At 41.2% G+C, this 16,838-nt stretch overlaps 1 protein-coding gene across 3 annotated transcripts in view; it reads right to left on the reverse strand.

Moving 5' to 3' along the window:
• The window catches only part of dlgap1b (discs, large (Drosophila) homolog-associated protein 1b), a 97,043-nt gene that overhangs the window by 34,440 nt on the left and 45,765 nt on the right, over positions 1-16,838 (reverse strand). For all 3 annotated transcript variants that reach the window (XM_085173248.1, XM_085173249.1, XM_085173250.1), the window contains exons 3-5: positions 10,896-12,011; positions 7,666-7,880; positions 353-530 (exon numbers count right to left, since the gene is read on the reverse strand). In XM_085173248.1, the coding sequence (XP_085029374.1) occupies positions 353-530; positions 7,666-7,880; positions 10,896-11,954 (1,452 nt within the window). In that variant the 5' untranslated portion in view covers positions 11,955-12,011. The remainder of the gene's footprint in view (positions 1-352; positions 531-7,665; positions 7,881-10,895; positions 12,012-16,838) is intronic.

Genomic DNA, 16,838 nt, shown 5'->3' on the forward strand with positions numbered 1-16,838 from the left:
GCTTGTCATTTTGGTTCGCAAAATATGCTGATGCAGAAAGAGCGTATTATGGCAAAAGAGGGAACTGAGGGAGGTCTGCATCCCCTCCTGTTTAATTAGCCAATCTGAAAATATCAGTATCATCTGAGCTCCAGAAAACAGCATGCACACGTACACACTAATTAGAAGATTGTTTTTTTTTAAATATTTTTTTCATAATTTGCCGGATGGTGACCTGATTGCTAATTTAGGTCTTAGAATGGCTACCGATGGGATTTCCTCCCACTGCACAGCCTTATCGGATGTAACAGTAGAGGTACGAGGGCCGTAGAGGCTAACAAAAAACAGGCATGGGAGCCAGAGTGCCACCAACCTGGCTGATGGTGCTCATTGCTCTCATGTAGCTCTCGTTTCGGGAGCGGAATTTAGGCGAAGCCAGCAGCCCTGCTGGGTCCAAGCTGTCCAGACTCCTATTGATGGAAACCTCACTCACCGCCCGCAGATAGCTGTGACTCCGGATCTGCAGTTTGGGTGAGTGCTCTGTGGAAATCCTGCCATAAGGGAGGGAAAGAAAGAAAAAAGGAAGGGGTAAAAAACAAACAAAAAAAAGTCAAAACAGGAAAAGCAAGAGATTAGTAAAAAGGTGAAAAACTAAGGATGATAAAGGCAGAAAAAGAGCAGAGGTAAAGAGGGGGCGATGAAAAGAATGCAAGAGAAGGCAATTTCAAGTACTTGGAAGTGTGTGAACCGAAAGATATGGATCAATCCACAATTGCTTCAGGACACACCATTATCTAATCAAACAGCGTAGTTCTATTGAGAACCGCTCACAGTAGCTTAGATAGTTTGTCCTTGAAGCTCCTTGTAAGCACTTTCTAAAACGCTTAATCATGAGAACTCTTGTATATAGAGATATGAACGTCTGTTTCTGTATGCCTGTGAGGTATACTTAATTTAGAGACTGTGACATAAAAACACAGAAATATATTTGATACACATCCTGTATGAAAGGTATGAATAGATGTCTCATTAATTGTCACCTGCTTTCAGCCTGATTGCTTAGCATGCTTCACATCTATGTGCACGTGTGCATTTGCGTACCCGCAAAAAAGGGTGCTTGCTGTTTAGGTTAAATAGCAATTGGATGCAAGTTAAACAACTAATTAATCACAGCAAATAAAACCTAAAAAGCAGACTCACTTCATTCTTGAGGAACATGGCGGTCTACTAAACCAAGTGAGGAAAGAATACATCGCAGATTATATACAAATTCTCAAATTAACGGTGAGAGCCACATCTTTTTGTAGCCTCTCTTATTCCACACACATATAAGAGCATCCGCATATAGATACTTTGCTTATACAACTCTTAGTCTCTGCCTTCATGTCAGGTCAGCTTTAATTATGCATTTCTGCCTTAAAATAGAGCGCGGTTACCACAGCAAAGCAAACTAGATTACTCATTCTTGGATGGAAGATTGGAAAGGCGAGGTGAAGTGGAAGAACAGATAAACTACTGAGATAAGAATAAGTGTGCCGAATGGACAGTTATTAATTTTAAAACATGTCTCCATTTAGCCCGACTGTCCTCCTGGCTCTTTAATATTGAGAATAATATACTAGAAGCTACTCCACAGACACAGAAAAATTCATGAGTTAGTCATGCTGCTGCTTTGTTTGATCAACACAATTGATCATTTTGAGGTCTTCCATCAATGTTTTCTAATAGTTCCGCTGTATTTTTAAGGAAAATCATTTTTTCCACCAGATGACAGGAAAAGAGAAATCTGGTGTATCTGAATCACCAAATAATGTTTTGAGCCAAATGTCATGTTTTATTATATCTTAAGTATTATTAAAGCTAGATGAATTTGATTGAGAAAACAAACTCAACACAGCTATATCATGCCTGGGAGTAACATATAGTGGTAATGGGTGATCTCAGAACCGAACAGAGAACTCATAGACAGAGTCAATTAAACAGCAACTATCACGGACAACCAAGTCCATCCTTGGGATGTACCATCGACAGATAGAGGAACTGGCTGACATAAAGAAATCCTTCCAATAGCTACAAAAGGCCAGGTTAAAAAACAGCACAAGCCTTGAGCACCAGGTCCATAGAAGCAGGAGTCTACTGAAACTGACAGAATCCAAGTTGCAGAGTGTATAAAAGCACCTAAGAGACTATCCAACACATAGTAGCAGGATCTAAGATCCAAGCTGGGACAGCATAGACTAACAGGCCCAACCAAGAGGCTGGGATAGTGTACAGGAAAATATGCACATGGACTAGGAATCCCCAAGTCCTGATGGGAGATGCCACGAAAGGTGGTTGAGAACAACAGAGCTAAAGTCCTGTGGTACAAACAAGCAGTAGCTGCTAAATCAGCCAGGCATAGTGGTGGTTTCCAAGACAAGAGTTGTGATAGATGTGCTAATCCCAGCAGACAGTGACAAGTATCAGGGACTGAAAAAAACAACTGGAGCAGATGTGTAAGTCCAAAGTGTGTAAGTAAGTCCTAATGCATCTGTTACTGGTAACAGATGCATTAGGAGCTGTGACCAGAAAGCAGGCAGATTCCAGGCACAACATCGGAGATCTCTGTCTGGAAGAGGAAGTAGCTGATAAAGAAATCCTACTAATGGCTGGTCAAAGCTGGACTTAAAGACAGCACAGAGGCACTAATCGTGGTTGTGGGGGCTATGGCCCCTAAGGCAATCCAACACGTAACAGAAGAGTGCAAGATTCTGGCAGGCAGGGCATACATCTGTGCTGAGTATGCCCTTTATCTTTAGGTCAAAATAGGATGCGTATAGTGGTCCCCGTGGTAATCCGAGCACTTAGAGCAGTGACCCCCAAACTGGGCAGGTGGGTCCAGGAGATCCCAGGAATGACATCTGAGATCTCTGTCCAGAACAGTACACAGCAAAGATGCTGTGCAGCACCCTCAAGCTTCCAGGTCATTTGAATGATTGCTCCATATGATGCATGATATACTGAGATATTCGAATAACTATCAAATTAAACAACCCATGCACTCCACATGAACACCTTCTGATACTGCCACTAATATCAGAACTCCAACTTTCAAATCAATCAGTTTCCTAATCAAGCATTATTGTGGTTATTTGATTAATTTTAGATATTTTTAAGGAAAAGAAAAAGTCTAAACTTTGGCAATGGTTAAAAGATCATAGCCTGTAGTTTACAGGAGAAAAACAACAATCTCCCATGTTACAGTCAGGCGATTTAACCTTCAACACCAACATACACAACCTCTGTTGCTCCTGAAGAGACTTTTCAGGCTTTTAATTTTGATCTCTTTCCCAAAATTTCCGACCAGTCTGTGTAATTCATGGTTCCAGTGAAAATGTGACAAAACAATTCAAAAAATGTTACACAGAGTAAATATAAAGTTTGTACTCCTGTCTATGTTCCACTGTACCTATAGTTCCCCATGCAGCACTGCCTACAGTACTGCAATGGTTCACTTGATTATAGATTATTTAATTATTTAAACGGTACATATTCTAAAACCAAGAAAGCGAAACTGGTGTGACTCATTCATATCAGCCACCTTGTGTCTTTGGCTGTGGGTGATTCACAGAGGAATCAAGTCAAGGAAGAATCTACCCACATAATTTTTCTATCCACATCTCCTCTTGATTTCCCTGTGGGGCTGATTATAGAACCAATGATGTCTATTGTGGCCACTTAAATTGCAGACCCAGCCAGTAATCAGGACCAGTTAAGGATTGGGGGGAGTTTAGCATGTTGCAAGCTGTTCCACTATGAAACAAGTGACATAAATGAAGACATTACATCAGGAATCTGCCTGTCGTCTGCCGATTTCCTCCACATTTCTCGTTCTTTTCTCATAATTCTACATAATTCTTCTTTTCTGTTTTTCATCTTCACATCATGTCTTTTTTTGCATTTTGCTTCAAATGTTTTTTTCCCCAACCAGTTCCCCCTGCCTCTCCGCGTGACAAGATTTCTCAGTCTAACTGCTTTTACCTTCTCCGCTTTCATCCTTCCCTTGCTTTCCCCTCTTAGTATATCTAAATAAAGAGCCTAAACACGGTGGTTGGAGGGATGGAAGGGTGTGTCTTAGAGACACACAGTAAACATGATAAAATCTAGGCCACAAATAAATGTTTATGGCAAAAAGAAAGCTTGGAGTTTGTGAGTGAGCGAAACAAGAAAGGATGTAATTTTCTCCTGAGCTTGTTGTTGTGTGTCAGAAATAATCCCAACCATTCATATACACTCTTTATCTGCATGCCTTGTGTTTTAATAAAGGAGGAGGTTGCAATTGGACGAGAATTAGCAAATTTCACAACTTCTTAGGAGCAATTCCCAGCTAGTCAAGGACACAATGGCCGCAGAATGAGCTCGAAAACATATGGAACAACAAAGCTGATTATTAAATCATTGCGGAGTGTAACAGACTTGTGCCAGCTCCCAAAAGCAACATTTGAAAACAAGATGTCAGCTGCTCCCGCCTCATTCTCTATCTCCAATGTGCAGCACTGCAGTTTGGTTTGTTCCATTGGGTTCCATCAGATGATGATGGCGTTCCCGGGGCCAAATTCAAGTCATTAGTAGGCCCCAAGCTGTGCCACTTGCACTTACGTAAGGGTGTGTGTGTGTGTGTGTGTGTGTGTGTGTGTGTGTGTGTGTGAAACCAGTAACAATGACGGAGCACTCACTGGTGTTCTTCTCATCTCTGTATATTACACAGCTAATCAGTCACAGCCTCGTGCAGCGCCATCAGACTGTCCTCAGTTCTTTAACTGTTTCAGTGCAGTATGACGTAAGATATCTCCAACGGTCAGATCACGTGTTGTTATACAGAGTGGTGGTATAAAGAAAGGACACCATCAAAAAACAGCAACAGCAATTACATCCTTTCATTATTTATTTCATAAAAACTAAAGTGATAATGCAGAAACAGTGTGTGAAAAGCCAAGCACACTCCTTCTATTGGAATTAAGAGGGAAAGCATTAGCCACATGTTGCTAATCAAATGCACTTTAACTGATTGTAGGCAAGTGTGAGCACCTCCATAAAAGCACAGGTTTTGGCAGCTTGTCTGGGGCATTCAGGTGTGTTAGCACACTGTCAAGGAGGCAAGACATCAGTGATGAGCTTACAGAAGCAATAGTTGCTGCCCATATGTCTGGAAAGGGTTATAAGGCCATTTCAAAACAATTTAAAGTCCATTATTCTACAGTGAGAAAGATTCAAGACAGTTGCCAATCTTCTGAGGAGTGGAAATTCACCGAGAGCTCAGGCCGTGCAAAGTACAGAGAAACTAAAAAAAAACAACCTCAGATGCTACAAGCCTCAGTTAGCATGTTAAATGTTAAAGTTAGGGCGACAGTACAATTGGAAAAAGACTGAACAAGTATGGCTTGTTTGGAAGGGTTACCAGAAAAAAGAACAAGGCAGACTAGCTTACATTTGCATCTTAACTAACAACAAAAAGTCAGGTACAATGTTATTTGGGCAGACAAGACCAAAAGATGTTAAGCCATAATGCTCACAGCATCTCAGCACGAACACCTCATAGCAGCTATGAAGAGCGGTGGCAGAGTAGGTGATGATTTGGGATTGTTTTAAAGCCACGGGAACGTGCACCAACTGCGCTGAAAACAAATATCTTTGGATACCAAAATCCAAAATATCAACTATATCAAAGGTTAGGCCAACAGCTGTCCAACAGCTAAAGCTTGGCCAAAAATGCATTATGCAACAGGACAATGATCAGAAGCACATCAGCAAATCTACAACAGAATGACAGAAAAAGAAAATATTCAAAGTTTAGACCTCTAACTGAAATATTGTGATGGGATTTTAAGTGCTAAATCCAATTGTAAATCCACAAAGCTCCATGAAGTGAAGCAACGTTAGAATAATAGAAGAGACTGATAGTCACACAGAAAGTCATTACCTCAAGTTACTCCAAGTTATTGCTGCTAAAGACTACAAGCAATTGAGGTGCACTTAGTTTTCCACAGGACTATATTTTGGTTTAGTTTTCATTAAATAATGAATAATGTGTAACGTGATTTATTGTTCATCTGCGGTCACATTATTCTAATTCAAAAATCTGTCAATGATTAGATTTTTTTTAAATGATGAAATGATATGTAAAACCTTAGACTCACTGACTGACTGTACATAACAGGGCAATGGATTAAAAAGGCAATTTCTGGTATATTACAACTCAGGTTTTTATGTTTTCGGTCCTTAATTCTGTGATATTACGATAACTGGTACTCCGAGAAGTAACAGGAAACAGGATGACATTGCTACAAGGGAGCTGGGGAAGCAAAAAACACGAGCTGTCAGAGACAATCAGACAGGTTGTAAATAAGCCAACAGATAACCTACACCACTGCACTTGGAGGAAAAATTAAAGCGACTACACTAAAGTTGCAGATAAAACTCCCACACTGCAGAGCAAATCTGTGTATGCGTGTTCACAATTATGCCAAGAAGGGTTGGACAGCAAAATGTAATTGATGACCTCCCACCATGCTTCCTTACCATGAACATTAGCACAGTGTTTTAATATTACAGGAATGCTGGCCAAAACTACAAACGTGGTATGAAATTAAAATGAATACAATTTCAATCAATTTGAAGTTCCAAAAATTGAATGTTCCACTTGTTTGCAAAGAGATTAAGTTCTGCCATTGGGCTTGACAGTGTGGACTAGATAAAATATAAATAAATAAAAATCTTGATGGACTCTGTAACTGCTGAATACTTTATAAACTCGTGCTGTGAAAAAATAGATTGCAGAGCAGAGAATGCCCTATATAACAAGAAACAACAGCTTGAAACTCTTCAAATAATGAAGCTCAGCTTTTAACCTCAGATCATTCGAAAAGAATTGCTTCAAAAGAGAGGCAGAGAGAAATAGCTGATGATGTTCTCCACTCACAATGCATTTCTGAAGAACACAGCGCTTACTTCTTTAAAGAGATTTCAGTAGGTGAGCTGGCATTGTGGATTTTAAATCAGGGCTCAGTCGCTCTCAGTTCAGTGTGTTTGTGTATTTGTATGCCAGCTATGAAAATAGAGGCATGTCTATATTGTTGTAAACACAGAAAAGGTAATTAATCTGTGATCACCAAGAGCCAGGAACTTACACATAAGCCAAACTGCTGCTGGGAGCACGCCTGACTAACACTGACTGCCTCCATCTCAGTTGTTTGTTGACTTTTCTCTTTCACTCTCATTCCCTTCATCTCTCCAGTCTGCTTCACTGACACTGTGCAGAGTGACTCCAGGCTTTCGGCACACTTAACACATTTTATTCAGTAGCATATAATACAGAGGTAGATCTAAAGTTACAAACAGGGGAAAAATGATTAGTCTATTAGGGCTCAAACCCAGGACAGAAATGTAATCAAGATTTTTTCCCACAGATTAACAACAAACAGTCAAAACACAAAACCACTCACAGCTGCTGCTTCAGATGAGCCAACTTTATTTTTTAAAATCTTTTGCATGCTACATTAAAGAAAGGGCAACTCTGTGTTCTTGTGTAAACAGCTTTAGTTTACGCCCGGCATTTTTCTTACCTTTTAGATTTATTTAATTAAGAAAAATCCAAATCTTTACAACGAGTAATTTCAAGTAATAATTTGCGCCCTGGTACACACTCACTTGAGCGTAGTCATCTCTGTGAGAGACGGCTGAGTGGCCTTCAGGTAGCTGGCTCGTCGTGCCTGGACCTTGGGCGAGGGTTTGGGGCTGCAGTCCGAGTCGCCGCTGTCCTCCTCAGCCATGGCCTTGATATAGCTGCCACTGCGCATCCGCCGGCATGGAATCTCGTCATCTTTCCCCAGCGGAGAGAAATTGCTCCACTCATCCTGAGGCACCTGTAGAGATGAGGTGAGATTAGGTAAAGAGGTATTGTATACATGTCACCCTCTGCACTTCAGAGCCCCTGCAGACATACTTACACATGAATCGCGAGCAGACTAAAAAAAACAAAAACAAAAAAAACCCCAAACCCAATATTTTCTCAGTTGTCTGCACTGAACTTTATACCTGTAAAGATTCAGAAGTAACAGCATCAATGCAAAGTCTCCCTTGATCATACCATAAGCCTGCCAGTGCCAGTGGCCTTCTTTTGTCTGTCCTGTGATGCATGCTGCATATCAAATGCAGGGAATTAATTGTTTTGACAAAATGTTGCAGTACCTCAGCTTCTGTGTGCACTCCTGCCTTTTCACAGACACTAATGAAGGTAAAATTAAAAGGAGGTAAAGCTATCTTCTAGCCCTAATCTAAAAGAGAGGGAGTCAAAGACAGCAGACATGGAAAGAGAGAGGGTGGGGGAAACAAAGGGGGTTTTGTTCAACAGAACCACTGCAGTGCTAAGGTGAGTGGCTGTTAGGGCACCAGCTCTGAAGTGAAAGAAATGAGATACAGAGCGAGAAAAAAGTTCACAAGGATCATTCAACAGACTCGTGTGTAGCTAGGAAACCAAGCTGACCTTGATGTCAGGGGTAACTACAGACTGTGTTAACATCTCAGCAACAGTGGTTTGGATGGGGACGTCAAAAGTGAATTATTTTAAGACAGAGTGAAAAAGATGAATTGAAATAAAAAAAGGGTATTAATTTTGCTTTAATCAGCTTTTTGATGGAGCATAAGAGTATGGAGGATGGTGTAGGCCGCTCCCTCTGGGTTGGAAAAAGGACACCAACTCTGAAGTGGCAAAACTGCAGTTCTTCTAACGGCCACTTGAGGTTGGCTCCAAAAGCGAGTCATCTTCAGCTCTTAAACAAACAGCATACTCAAAAAACTATTTATGGTCTCTGTAGCCAATGTTACTCTTTACAACCGATGAGGTAAGGATGACTTTTTATAACCCACCCTTTTGGATTTGGTCTTTTGAGCATTTTTAATGCAGTTACTGGAAGATTTATTGCATGCTATGAGGTAGAGCCCATCCCAGAAGTTTGTGCTTCTGTTTTGATTACTCAAATTCTTTTACTACTATTAACTAACTGCAATTCATGACCCCTGCTTGATAACCAGATGTGCTAGTGTTAGACGTTAACTTACTACCCTGTCAGCCAAAACTTCAGAAACCAGTTGATGACATCATCCCCATTTTAATATGCAGTCTGCGGATGTAACCTCTGAATGTTTCATGAAAAGGGTCAATTAAGTGAGTGTGTGAACTTCAAACACCGGATTACAAAATCCCATCCCACTAGGTGATGCAAATAGCATGTCTTTTTGTTTTAAGCATTCAAAAAGTGTCTGGAGACTAACTTGTCAGGCTGCTCTCCTTGAAAGCCACTTTTCCCTTCCGTCTCGCTCTCTGGAGAAAAAGCAATGGCTCTTTTAGGCTAGAAGAGTTGTTGCCACACTGCAGTGACAACATCCTTCCTTGATCTGCTCACTCCGTTTTTCAGGATGTTAAAATGCATGGCCATACAGAACTTTGTCTTTTATGTTTCCCTACTCTGGCATTCTGCCTTTTACTTTCTCCATTCATGCACTCTTCTGTTGCCCTTATTTGCCCCCCCCAAAAAAAACCCCGCACACACATACACATGCTTTTGTCTATTCTCTCCGGCTTGTCTCTCCATTTCTTTCCTCGGGCCTAAATTTGTAGCTCAGCTCAATGCATGAAAATGCATGAAATCTGAAACACTTTTATCTTTTCCCAGAAAAGTGAAGCATGGTCGGGTCCCTGTGTGCATGTGTCCCTGTGTATTTTTGAGCATGTGTGGCCACCATGCTTAGGAAGTAGAATGGTTTTCTCTTCATTTTTTGTCTGCTGACCTCTGATCTCATAGTAGCACCACACTTTTTCTTTGTAAATAGGATATATTCAGACATTTACAACCATATACCCACCAATCCTGCTATGACCAATGCAATTATAATGTTGACAGCTGTAATAATGTAGTTCCATTCTGCAAGGTGTCATTAATGCTCCACAAACACAAACCAGTCAGGCTTTTACACTGAACAAAGAAATAATTATATTGAAAGTAAATGTAAGTTGTGCATAAGTAATTTTAATTACTTCAAAATTTCCTGGTAATTTAGTGGAAAAACAAATAATATTTTCTGAGCTTACAATGTAAGTACACTGTACTTTCTGGGGTGAGGGCTGTATTATGGAGTGTACTGTAAGTAATCTTAAGTACAATATAAGGTAAAAAGGATGATTAAATAATAAAAAATTCATCAACATAATGAAGATTAATTAACGATGTAACAAAATAAAGCTGTAAAAAGGCTAAATTAATCCACTTAATAATAAGGCTCGTGCCCTGAAAAGTATAGCGTATTTACGATGGGGAAATTTTCTGCGAAATTACCAGGAAATTATGCAATACTTAAGTAATTGTAACTGCATAAGTAATTTTAATTACTTCAATTTATACAGTACATACTTACATACTTAAATTTTGCTTCTTGTAAAAATCTGACTTGTTACACCTTTATTCTAAATTACCTGCCTTTAAGAATTTGTATTTCAATATAATTACATCGTAATTTGAATTATAGGGGAATTAAGCCCTTAAACTCCAGCCATATAATTATAAATATTGTAAATATTTCAGTGCATTCAGCCACAACCACAGAGGATTAGATGGTATGTGATGAGTCTGAAAAATGTTTATGATTATATCAAGAATAAATTCAACAAGAGATCAAAGCTCAGGGGAATGAGATGAACGAGTCTGGGTTGCTGTGACCCTGATTAGTCTCTCTCCATCTCTCTCTCTCTAAATCACAATGACGCATGCAAACAAACAAATGCAGATTTTGTGCAGAAAAACAGAAACATGGAGGAGCGGCTCAAACCAGATGATGCATGAAGCTTGACACATTAGAGGTGGGGCTGTTGTAAACAGTCCTACCTGAAGGAAGTGGCAAGTGCGTCCCTGCTCGGCTTTCACCAGAGCTTTATCTAGGTTGACTGAGGCCTTCTGGTAGACTTCTCTTGCTCTGCTCACCGTCAGAGTAGAAGACCATGAGCTCTTCTTCAGTTGAACTTGGCCATCGAGCGCACTCATCAGCGGCAGCCCTCCACCGCTGCCCCCCGAACACGTTGAGCACTTCACATCGTTGTTGCTACGTGACGTCTTGAGAGACTGGGCGCTGATAGTGTTATAGGACTCCATGAAATACTGCGACTGGGATTTTTCTGGATGACGCCCCATAGTCATGACCCCAGAGGGCAGGCCTCCACTGTTGCCCGCATGTTGATGATGGTAGAGGCACACTTCCCGGTCAAGCGTGTCATCTGAACTCCAGTAGCCTGAGATGGCAGAGCGCATCTTAGGCTCCGACTTGGAGCGGTCTTTGCTCTTACTGCGCTTGCTGTGCTTTAAGGTGCCAGAGGATGATGGTGGATCATCAGGACTGGATTTGCTGCCATTCATCCTCCCACTTCCTCCTCCAGCAGACCCTGAGGGCCCCTCCAGGGAGTGTGACTTTGTGAAAAGCTTCTGGACAGAGTGAACGAGGTGGCGGATTCGACCGGGGCTGTCACTGCGTTGGTGCTCCACAGCAGTGCGCTTATACTGCAGTGTGTGGTAGCCTTCACGCCGCAATGGTGCCTGGCTCTCAAACTGCTCTAGCAGGTTAGAGGGGATGCGATTGTTGTTTCCTCCTCCACCTCCCTTACTGCTCGGCCCGGTGTAAGGCACCAAAGCACCACACTCCTCCTTTAGCTCATGGTGAGAGCTGTACTGTCTGCGAGGGAAAGTGCAGCTGGCCAGATCAGGATAAGTACTGCACTCAGACTGGAAGGAGTTCCTTTGGGTATAGCAAGGGTGGTCAGCAGGATGAGCATCCCCAGAGTTTAGGAAGTAGGACCGACGATCTGAGTGTCCCAGGGTCATCGAGTCGTAAGAAGGGTCGCAGGTCACTGTGTGATGGTGACTGCGACTGCTGGACAGACCTTTCATTGTCATCGTGGCCAGGTCTTCAACTGCTGCAGCAGGAAGTCTGCAAAGGCCCAGAAACTAGCTCTGCAAAGAAATACACAGCCATGGGGAAGAACAGACAAACAAACAAGAACAGAGAGAGACAGAAAACAGAATTATAAATATCTTCTATTTGCATACACTTAAAAGCACAATTTAATGTTTTCATCTGATTTTTTTGAGGAAGATGATTTTTGGCCGTCCTTCACAGCTGAGAAAATCTGATGTTGACAGGGCTTGGACCTATTCTTGCCTCAAAGTCTTTGATTTTTGCCCTTCAAAACTTCAAAAGGAGGATTTCTAAATATAGCAGCCATTTGGCATGTTGTCCCAGACACCCAGATCTGTCCTCAAGCCTCTTCCTCCATTTCTCTGTTTAGTCTACTACATTTCAGTGAACAAAAAAATGACAGTGAATCAAGGAAACAGAGAGAACTAAAGCAAGAAAAGGTAGCAAGGAGACATCAAATCTATTTCAAGTGTGTGCTAAATTTGTTCAAGGCTACTGTAAAATGAAACTTCAATGGAAGTCAAAGATACAAGAAATCAGGGATGGGAATGCAGCGACTTTACCACCACTGTCCCCTGTCTCACAAATTTAATCCAGTGCTTTTATGTTTGGGTAGCACTAAAACAAAAAAGAAAACATATCTAGTTTTGCTTTACAGCTTACCTGCTCGCTGGGTAAATATGCACATCCCCACACCCACAAATACAATCAGTGATCACATATCCCCTCTATACCTCTAGGTCTTCTAGGGGGAAACCAATTGGCCAGTAAAACCCAGCTGACAGCTTCTGGGCTGGTTGAGGCAACTGCAATAAACGGCTTTGCCCTTACAGGGTGACTACAAAAGAGCGGCATACATCAGCACCCTTAAACTGCCTTCCTTACCCATGTGGGGCTGTGGCTGGCTGGTCGGTGAACCCACACTGTTTCCAGTGGACTGGAGGTATAGCTAACAAGACAATAATCGGAGCCCACGCACCTCAGGGTAGCACAGCGACAGCAGTGAGGCTTAGCCTCAGCAGGCAATTCATTACACTGATTTACAATGCAGTACCAAAGGCCACTAAGGTATATTTTATTAAAAGAAAAAATGGGAAAAAAAGGGTTGGGAGTTAGGGTGGGAGAAATGAACATAGGACAAACAAAATGATGGAGGCCGAGCAGCAGAATTAAATATCATGGCAAGCGTTTACTTCCCTTGAGGACATGGTGTTGGGTGCATGTGAGGTGCAGTTAAGTGAATGGCTGTACTGTTGAGAAATTTATTATTTTCTTTGACTGTAAACTAGGTGCTACATTAATTGAAAAACTAGGGGAATAATTCATGCAATTTCCTTGTCTCCGCTAAACCGGAGGATTAAATCACTGAGGGAGAGAATTAAGCAAATAGATTTCTCTTATTGTATGAGTGAAAATGGAAAATCCACAGTGGTCAGTCCCCACCCCCACCCACCATCCGCAACGCACTCACAAGAGTGAATTCACATGCGGCACCCACCGCGTACAACAAAGACATGCACAGTGTCTGCTTCTTGCAGAGCACTTAAAAAGTGGGCTGTGTCCAACTAAAGGTATTCATTGCAGTTGACAGAGATCTCTTCTGTTGGCCACTGAAGCACAGAATGTGACCTAAATAAAAGGCCCTTGCGGTGATCCACAGCAGCGTGTTTGTGGCACAGCTGTCTGCAGAGCTGCGCTAAAGCTGAAAAGCTGAAGTTGGGTCATGTTGGCTATTTGCCTGCTAGCAACAAATACCCATGCGCGCACACACACACACACACACACACACACACACGCACACAGACACACACAAATACGTTAACCTGACAGACTGCATATACATGCAGAATTTTGATGCTGCTCGCTCGTAAAGAGCAGTTTATCAACAACACAAAGGACCTGGTTGTAACGGGTTTGTCAGGTATGGCCTTCAGTTATAAGCGCTCAAAGACACCTGTGGTTATGTATTATGCTGTATGTCCACTGGAGTTGATTGACCCAGTTATGTCTACCTGTCTGGGTAACCAACCACAATTTTGTGTGCCAGGAGTTAATTGTAGTGTCAACTGAACTGTGGAATAGGGGTCTTTATGGCCACACGGTTTCATAGCACATGTAGCTTCTCCTTTATTTTGGCACACACTAAAAGACGGGAGTAACCAAATTGCAAGCTCCTTCATCACTCCTCACAGTGTGCAAATATTACATAGCACATGTTCTGTTGCTCTAATTACAGGACCAGTATGGACCAGGATCAATATGTAAAGAAATGTAAAGCTTGATGAAGGCTTAGCTATGAGTGTAGAGCTGCTGCTTTGGGTCTTCCAGTGAGAAGGGGTGCTTAAAATCATGGCTTCCACAGTACGAAAAGCAACAAGCAAACAAAAGAACATCAAGAACTTTGAGAGAACTTGTTCCTTCTACTTTGTTTAAACAGCCTCTTAAAACTACCGAGAGTTCATTACATTTAAAGTGATTGCTGAACAGCAAGGTGTGCAAACAAAATGCAGGAGTAGATAAAACAAGCCAGGCTATGAATGTTAATGCTCATTAACACCTGTGCTTCATCAGCACAGCGGGAAAAAAATCTATTTGGATGCCAGCTTTCTTTGGGGTTAGATGAGATGAATGTAAAATAGATTTTTCCTCATCATCTAACAGCGTTAGCAGGCAAGGACGCAGCGTCACAGTGGCAAAATCTACTCTTAATCTTCTTCTACCTCGCCATTAGTGAGTCACACTTAAACAAATAAAAAAAAAGTGGCATGGAAATGCAAAGCAGCACTGACTTACAGCACACCATCTTAGGAAGTGTTGGAATCAATAAGCATTAGAGTGAGAAGACTACTGCAGCTTCTGCTGGTGAAAAAATACAAAGCCGCTGTACAGACAGCAGACAGTCTATCTTCCTCAATCAACACTGAAAACTAGTTGCTGGATGGAGCTCGGGGTTTAGAGAGCCCCCATGAAGCCTTTAGAGGCTGCAAGGCTACAGAAAGTCTTCACTTCTCTCTTGAGCCTGGGTAATGCTGTCTCCAAAGAAAAAAAGAACATTACCAATCTCCTCTTCACAGGAGATCAAATCACCACAGCAAATCTGGCTCATACGTGTGTGTTTGTGTGTGCGTCTATGTGTCTGTGCTTGTTTCTAATCAAAAGAAAGAGTTCAGCGCTTTACCTCCAGTTTCCAGATCCAGTAAAGTTCTCCTTTGATCGTGCAAATGTTTGCAGTTAGGCATACTGCATAATATTACTGACCAGACAGGATGTAAAGGTGAAGATGCTATAGACACAAAATAGATATTTTTTTTTTTATTGCTTTCCATGTGTAAGACATAAAAGGGCAATAAGTCTTTACCCATGTGATTTTCAACTGCAATGTATGTCTGTGTAGGTTCTCAGTCATCCAGGTCATGGTAATCTAAGGAGCTTGGAAAGAAAAGCAGTGAGACTTCTTTAAGTTTCTTGAAAGACGCTTCACTCTCATCCAAGAAGCTTCATCAGTTCTAAGATCAAATGGTGGAGAGACCCAGGTATGTAAGACCTAGTAGGAGTTGTCCCTTAAGACGATGGTTGACCCACTATTGATTATGTGACTCATTACATGAGACAACGTGTGAAAAAGTGTAACGCTGACCCTAGATGTGTCAGTTGATCCCAATTACTGCAGTGTACATGCTTCTCAAAAAGACAAATATTTACTCCTACATGCCAAATGATTCAGAATTCAATATGTTTATGACAAAATAGGCAAATAAGATTTTCTTGACATTTCAAATATGACATATTTGTCTCCCAATACTTTGATTACCTGCATGCATACTTACATGTTGCAAAGGTAAGGCGATACTGTACACTGCTCTGCATTTTCATAAAAAGTTGAATGCAAAATACGTATTTGTTTTGGTTTAATGGGCTATCCTGCTCTGCCCTTTTTTCAGGTCAGTATTCGTGCACGTATAACCTGGTGTGCCTACATATGAAGCCATGCTAATAGCTTTGGTTTCATTTCTCTGGTTTTAACATCTGTTTCTGAGCTCTGAGACTGCCACTGCACTTCACCAGCAGGCAAAAGGCTGTGGTGCCTCTAGAGATGACATTTGAAAAGCTTAACTTTAATGTCAAGCAATTTAAAATAAAGTGTCTCTCTGTAAATAAAGCTCTGGTTAATTTGAACGATCCATAGATCTTGCTGGAGTTTTTAAACCGAAACATAACATGCATTTTCTTATGGCTTTTCTTTTCTTACTCGAGAAGGTGGTGCGGGTCAGTCACGTTCACACCTAAGGCCAATTAGAATCAGCAGTTAATGTAGAAGTCAACATAACCTGCAGGTTTGAACCTAATAAATAGCCTTTAACACCTCAGCAATAAAATCCTGAGAGTAGCTGATATCCAATAACTATGAGTAACTAAGTATCCAGTATAGTTTGTTTTTGTGAAATAAGCCATTAAACAGCATAAAAAGACTACAGACTTCATAGATGAACAATATAATTACAGTAATGCTTTTCTGAGTGAACAGATCAACAATGAAACGGAAAGTAAAATGCTGCCTGCAAAATATCGAGTATTTTAAAAAGTACTAAATTCTCTACCTTGCCTCAGACACAAATACATACAAGGTTTATTGAGAAATTCTGTCGAGCCACTTTAGCCACACACTAACAACTTCAACAAAACTCACCCACATTTTTAAATGTACTTGAAAAACACCCATGAGAGAGCTGCAGCTGGCAGTGAAACAACAGTGACAGAGAGGATATTCTCATCCTGAATGTGTGAACAGTGTCTTAGAAAAAAAAATCCCACAGAGAATGATGTTGTAGAACATTTTTAAGACAGCCAGGGGCCCAAAAAAA

The sequence above is a fragment of the Neolamprologus multifasciatus genome, chromosome 9 (genome assembly GCF_963576455.1).
Source record: "Neolamprologus multifasciatus chromosome 9, fNeoMul1.2, whole genome shotgun sequence".
NCBI lineage: Eukaryota > Metazoa > Chordata > Actinopteri > Cichliformes > Cichlidae > Neolamprologus > Neolamprologus multifasciatus.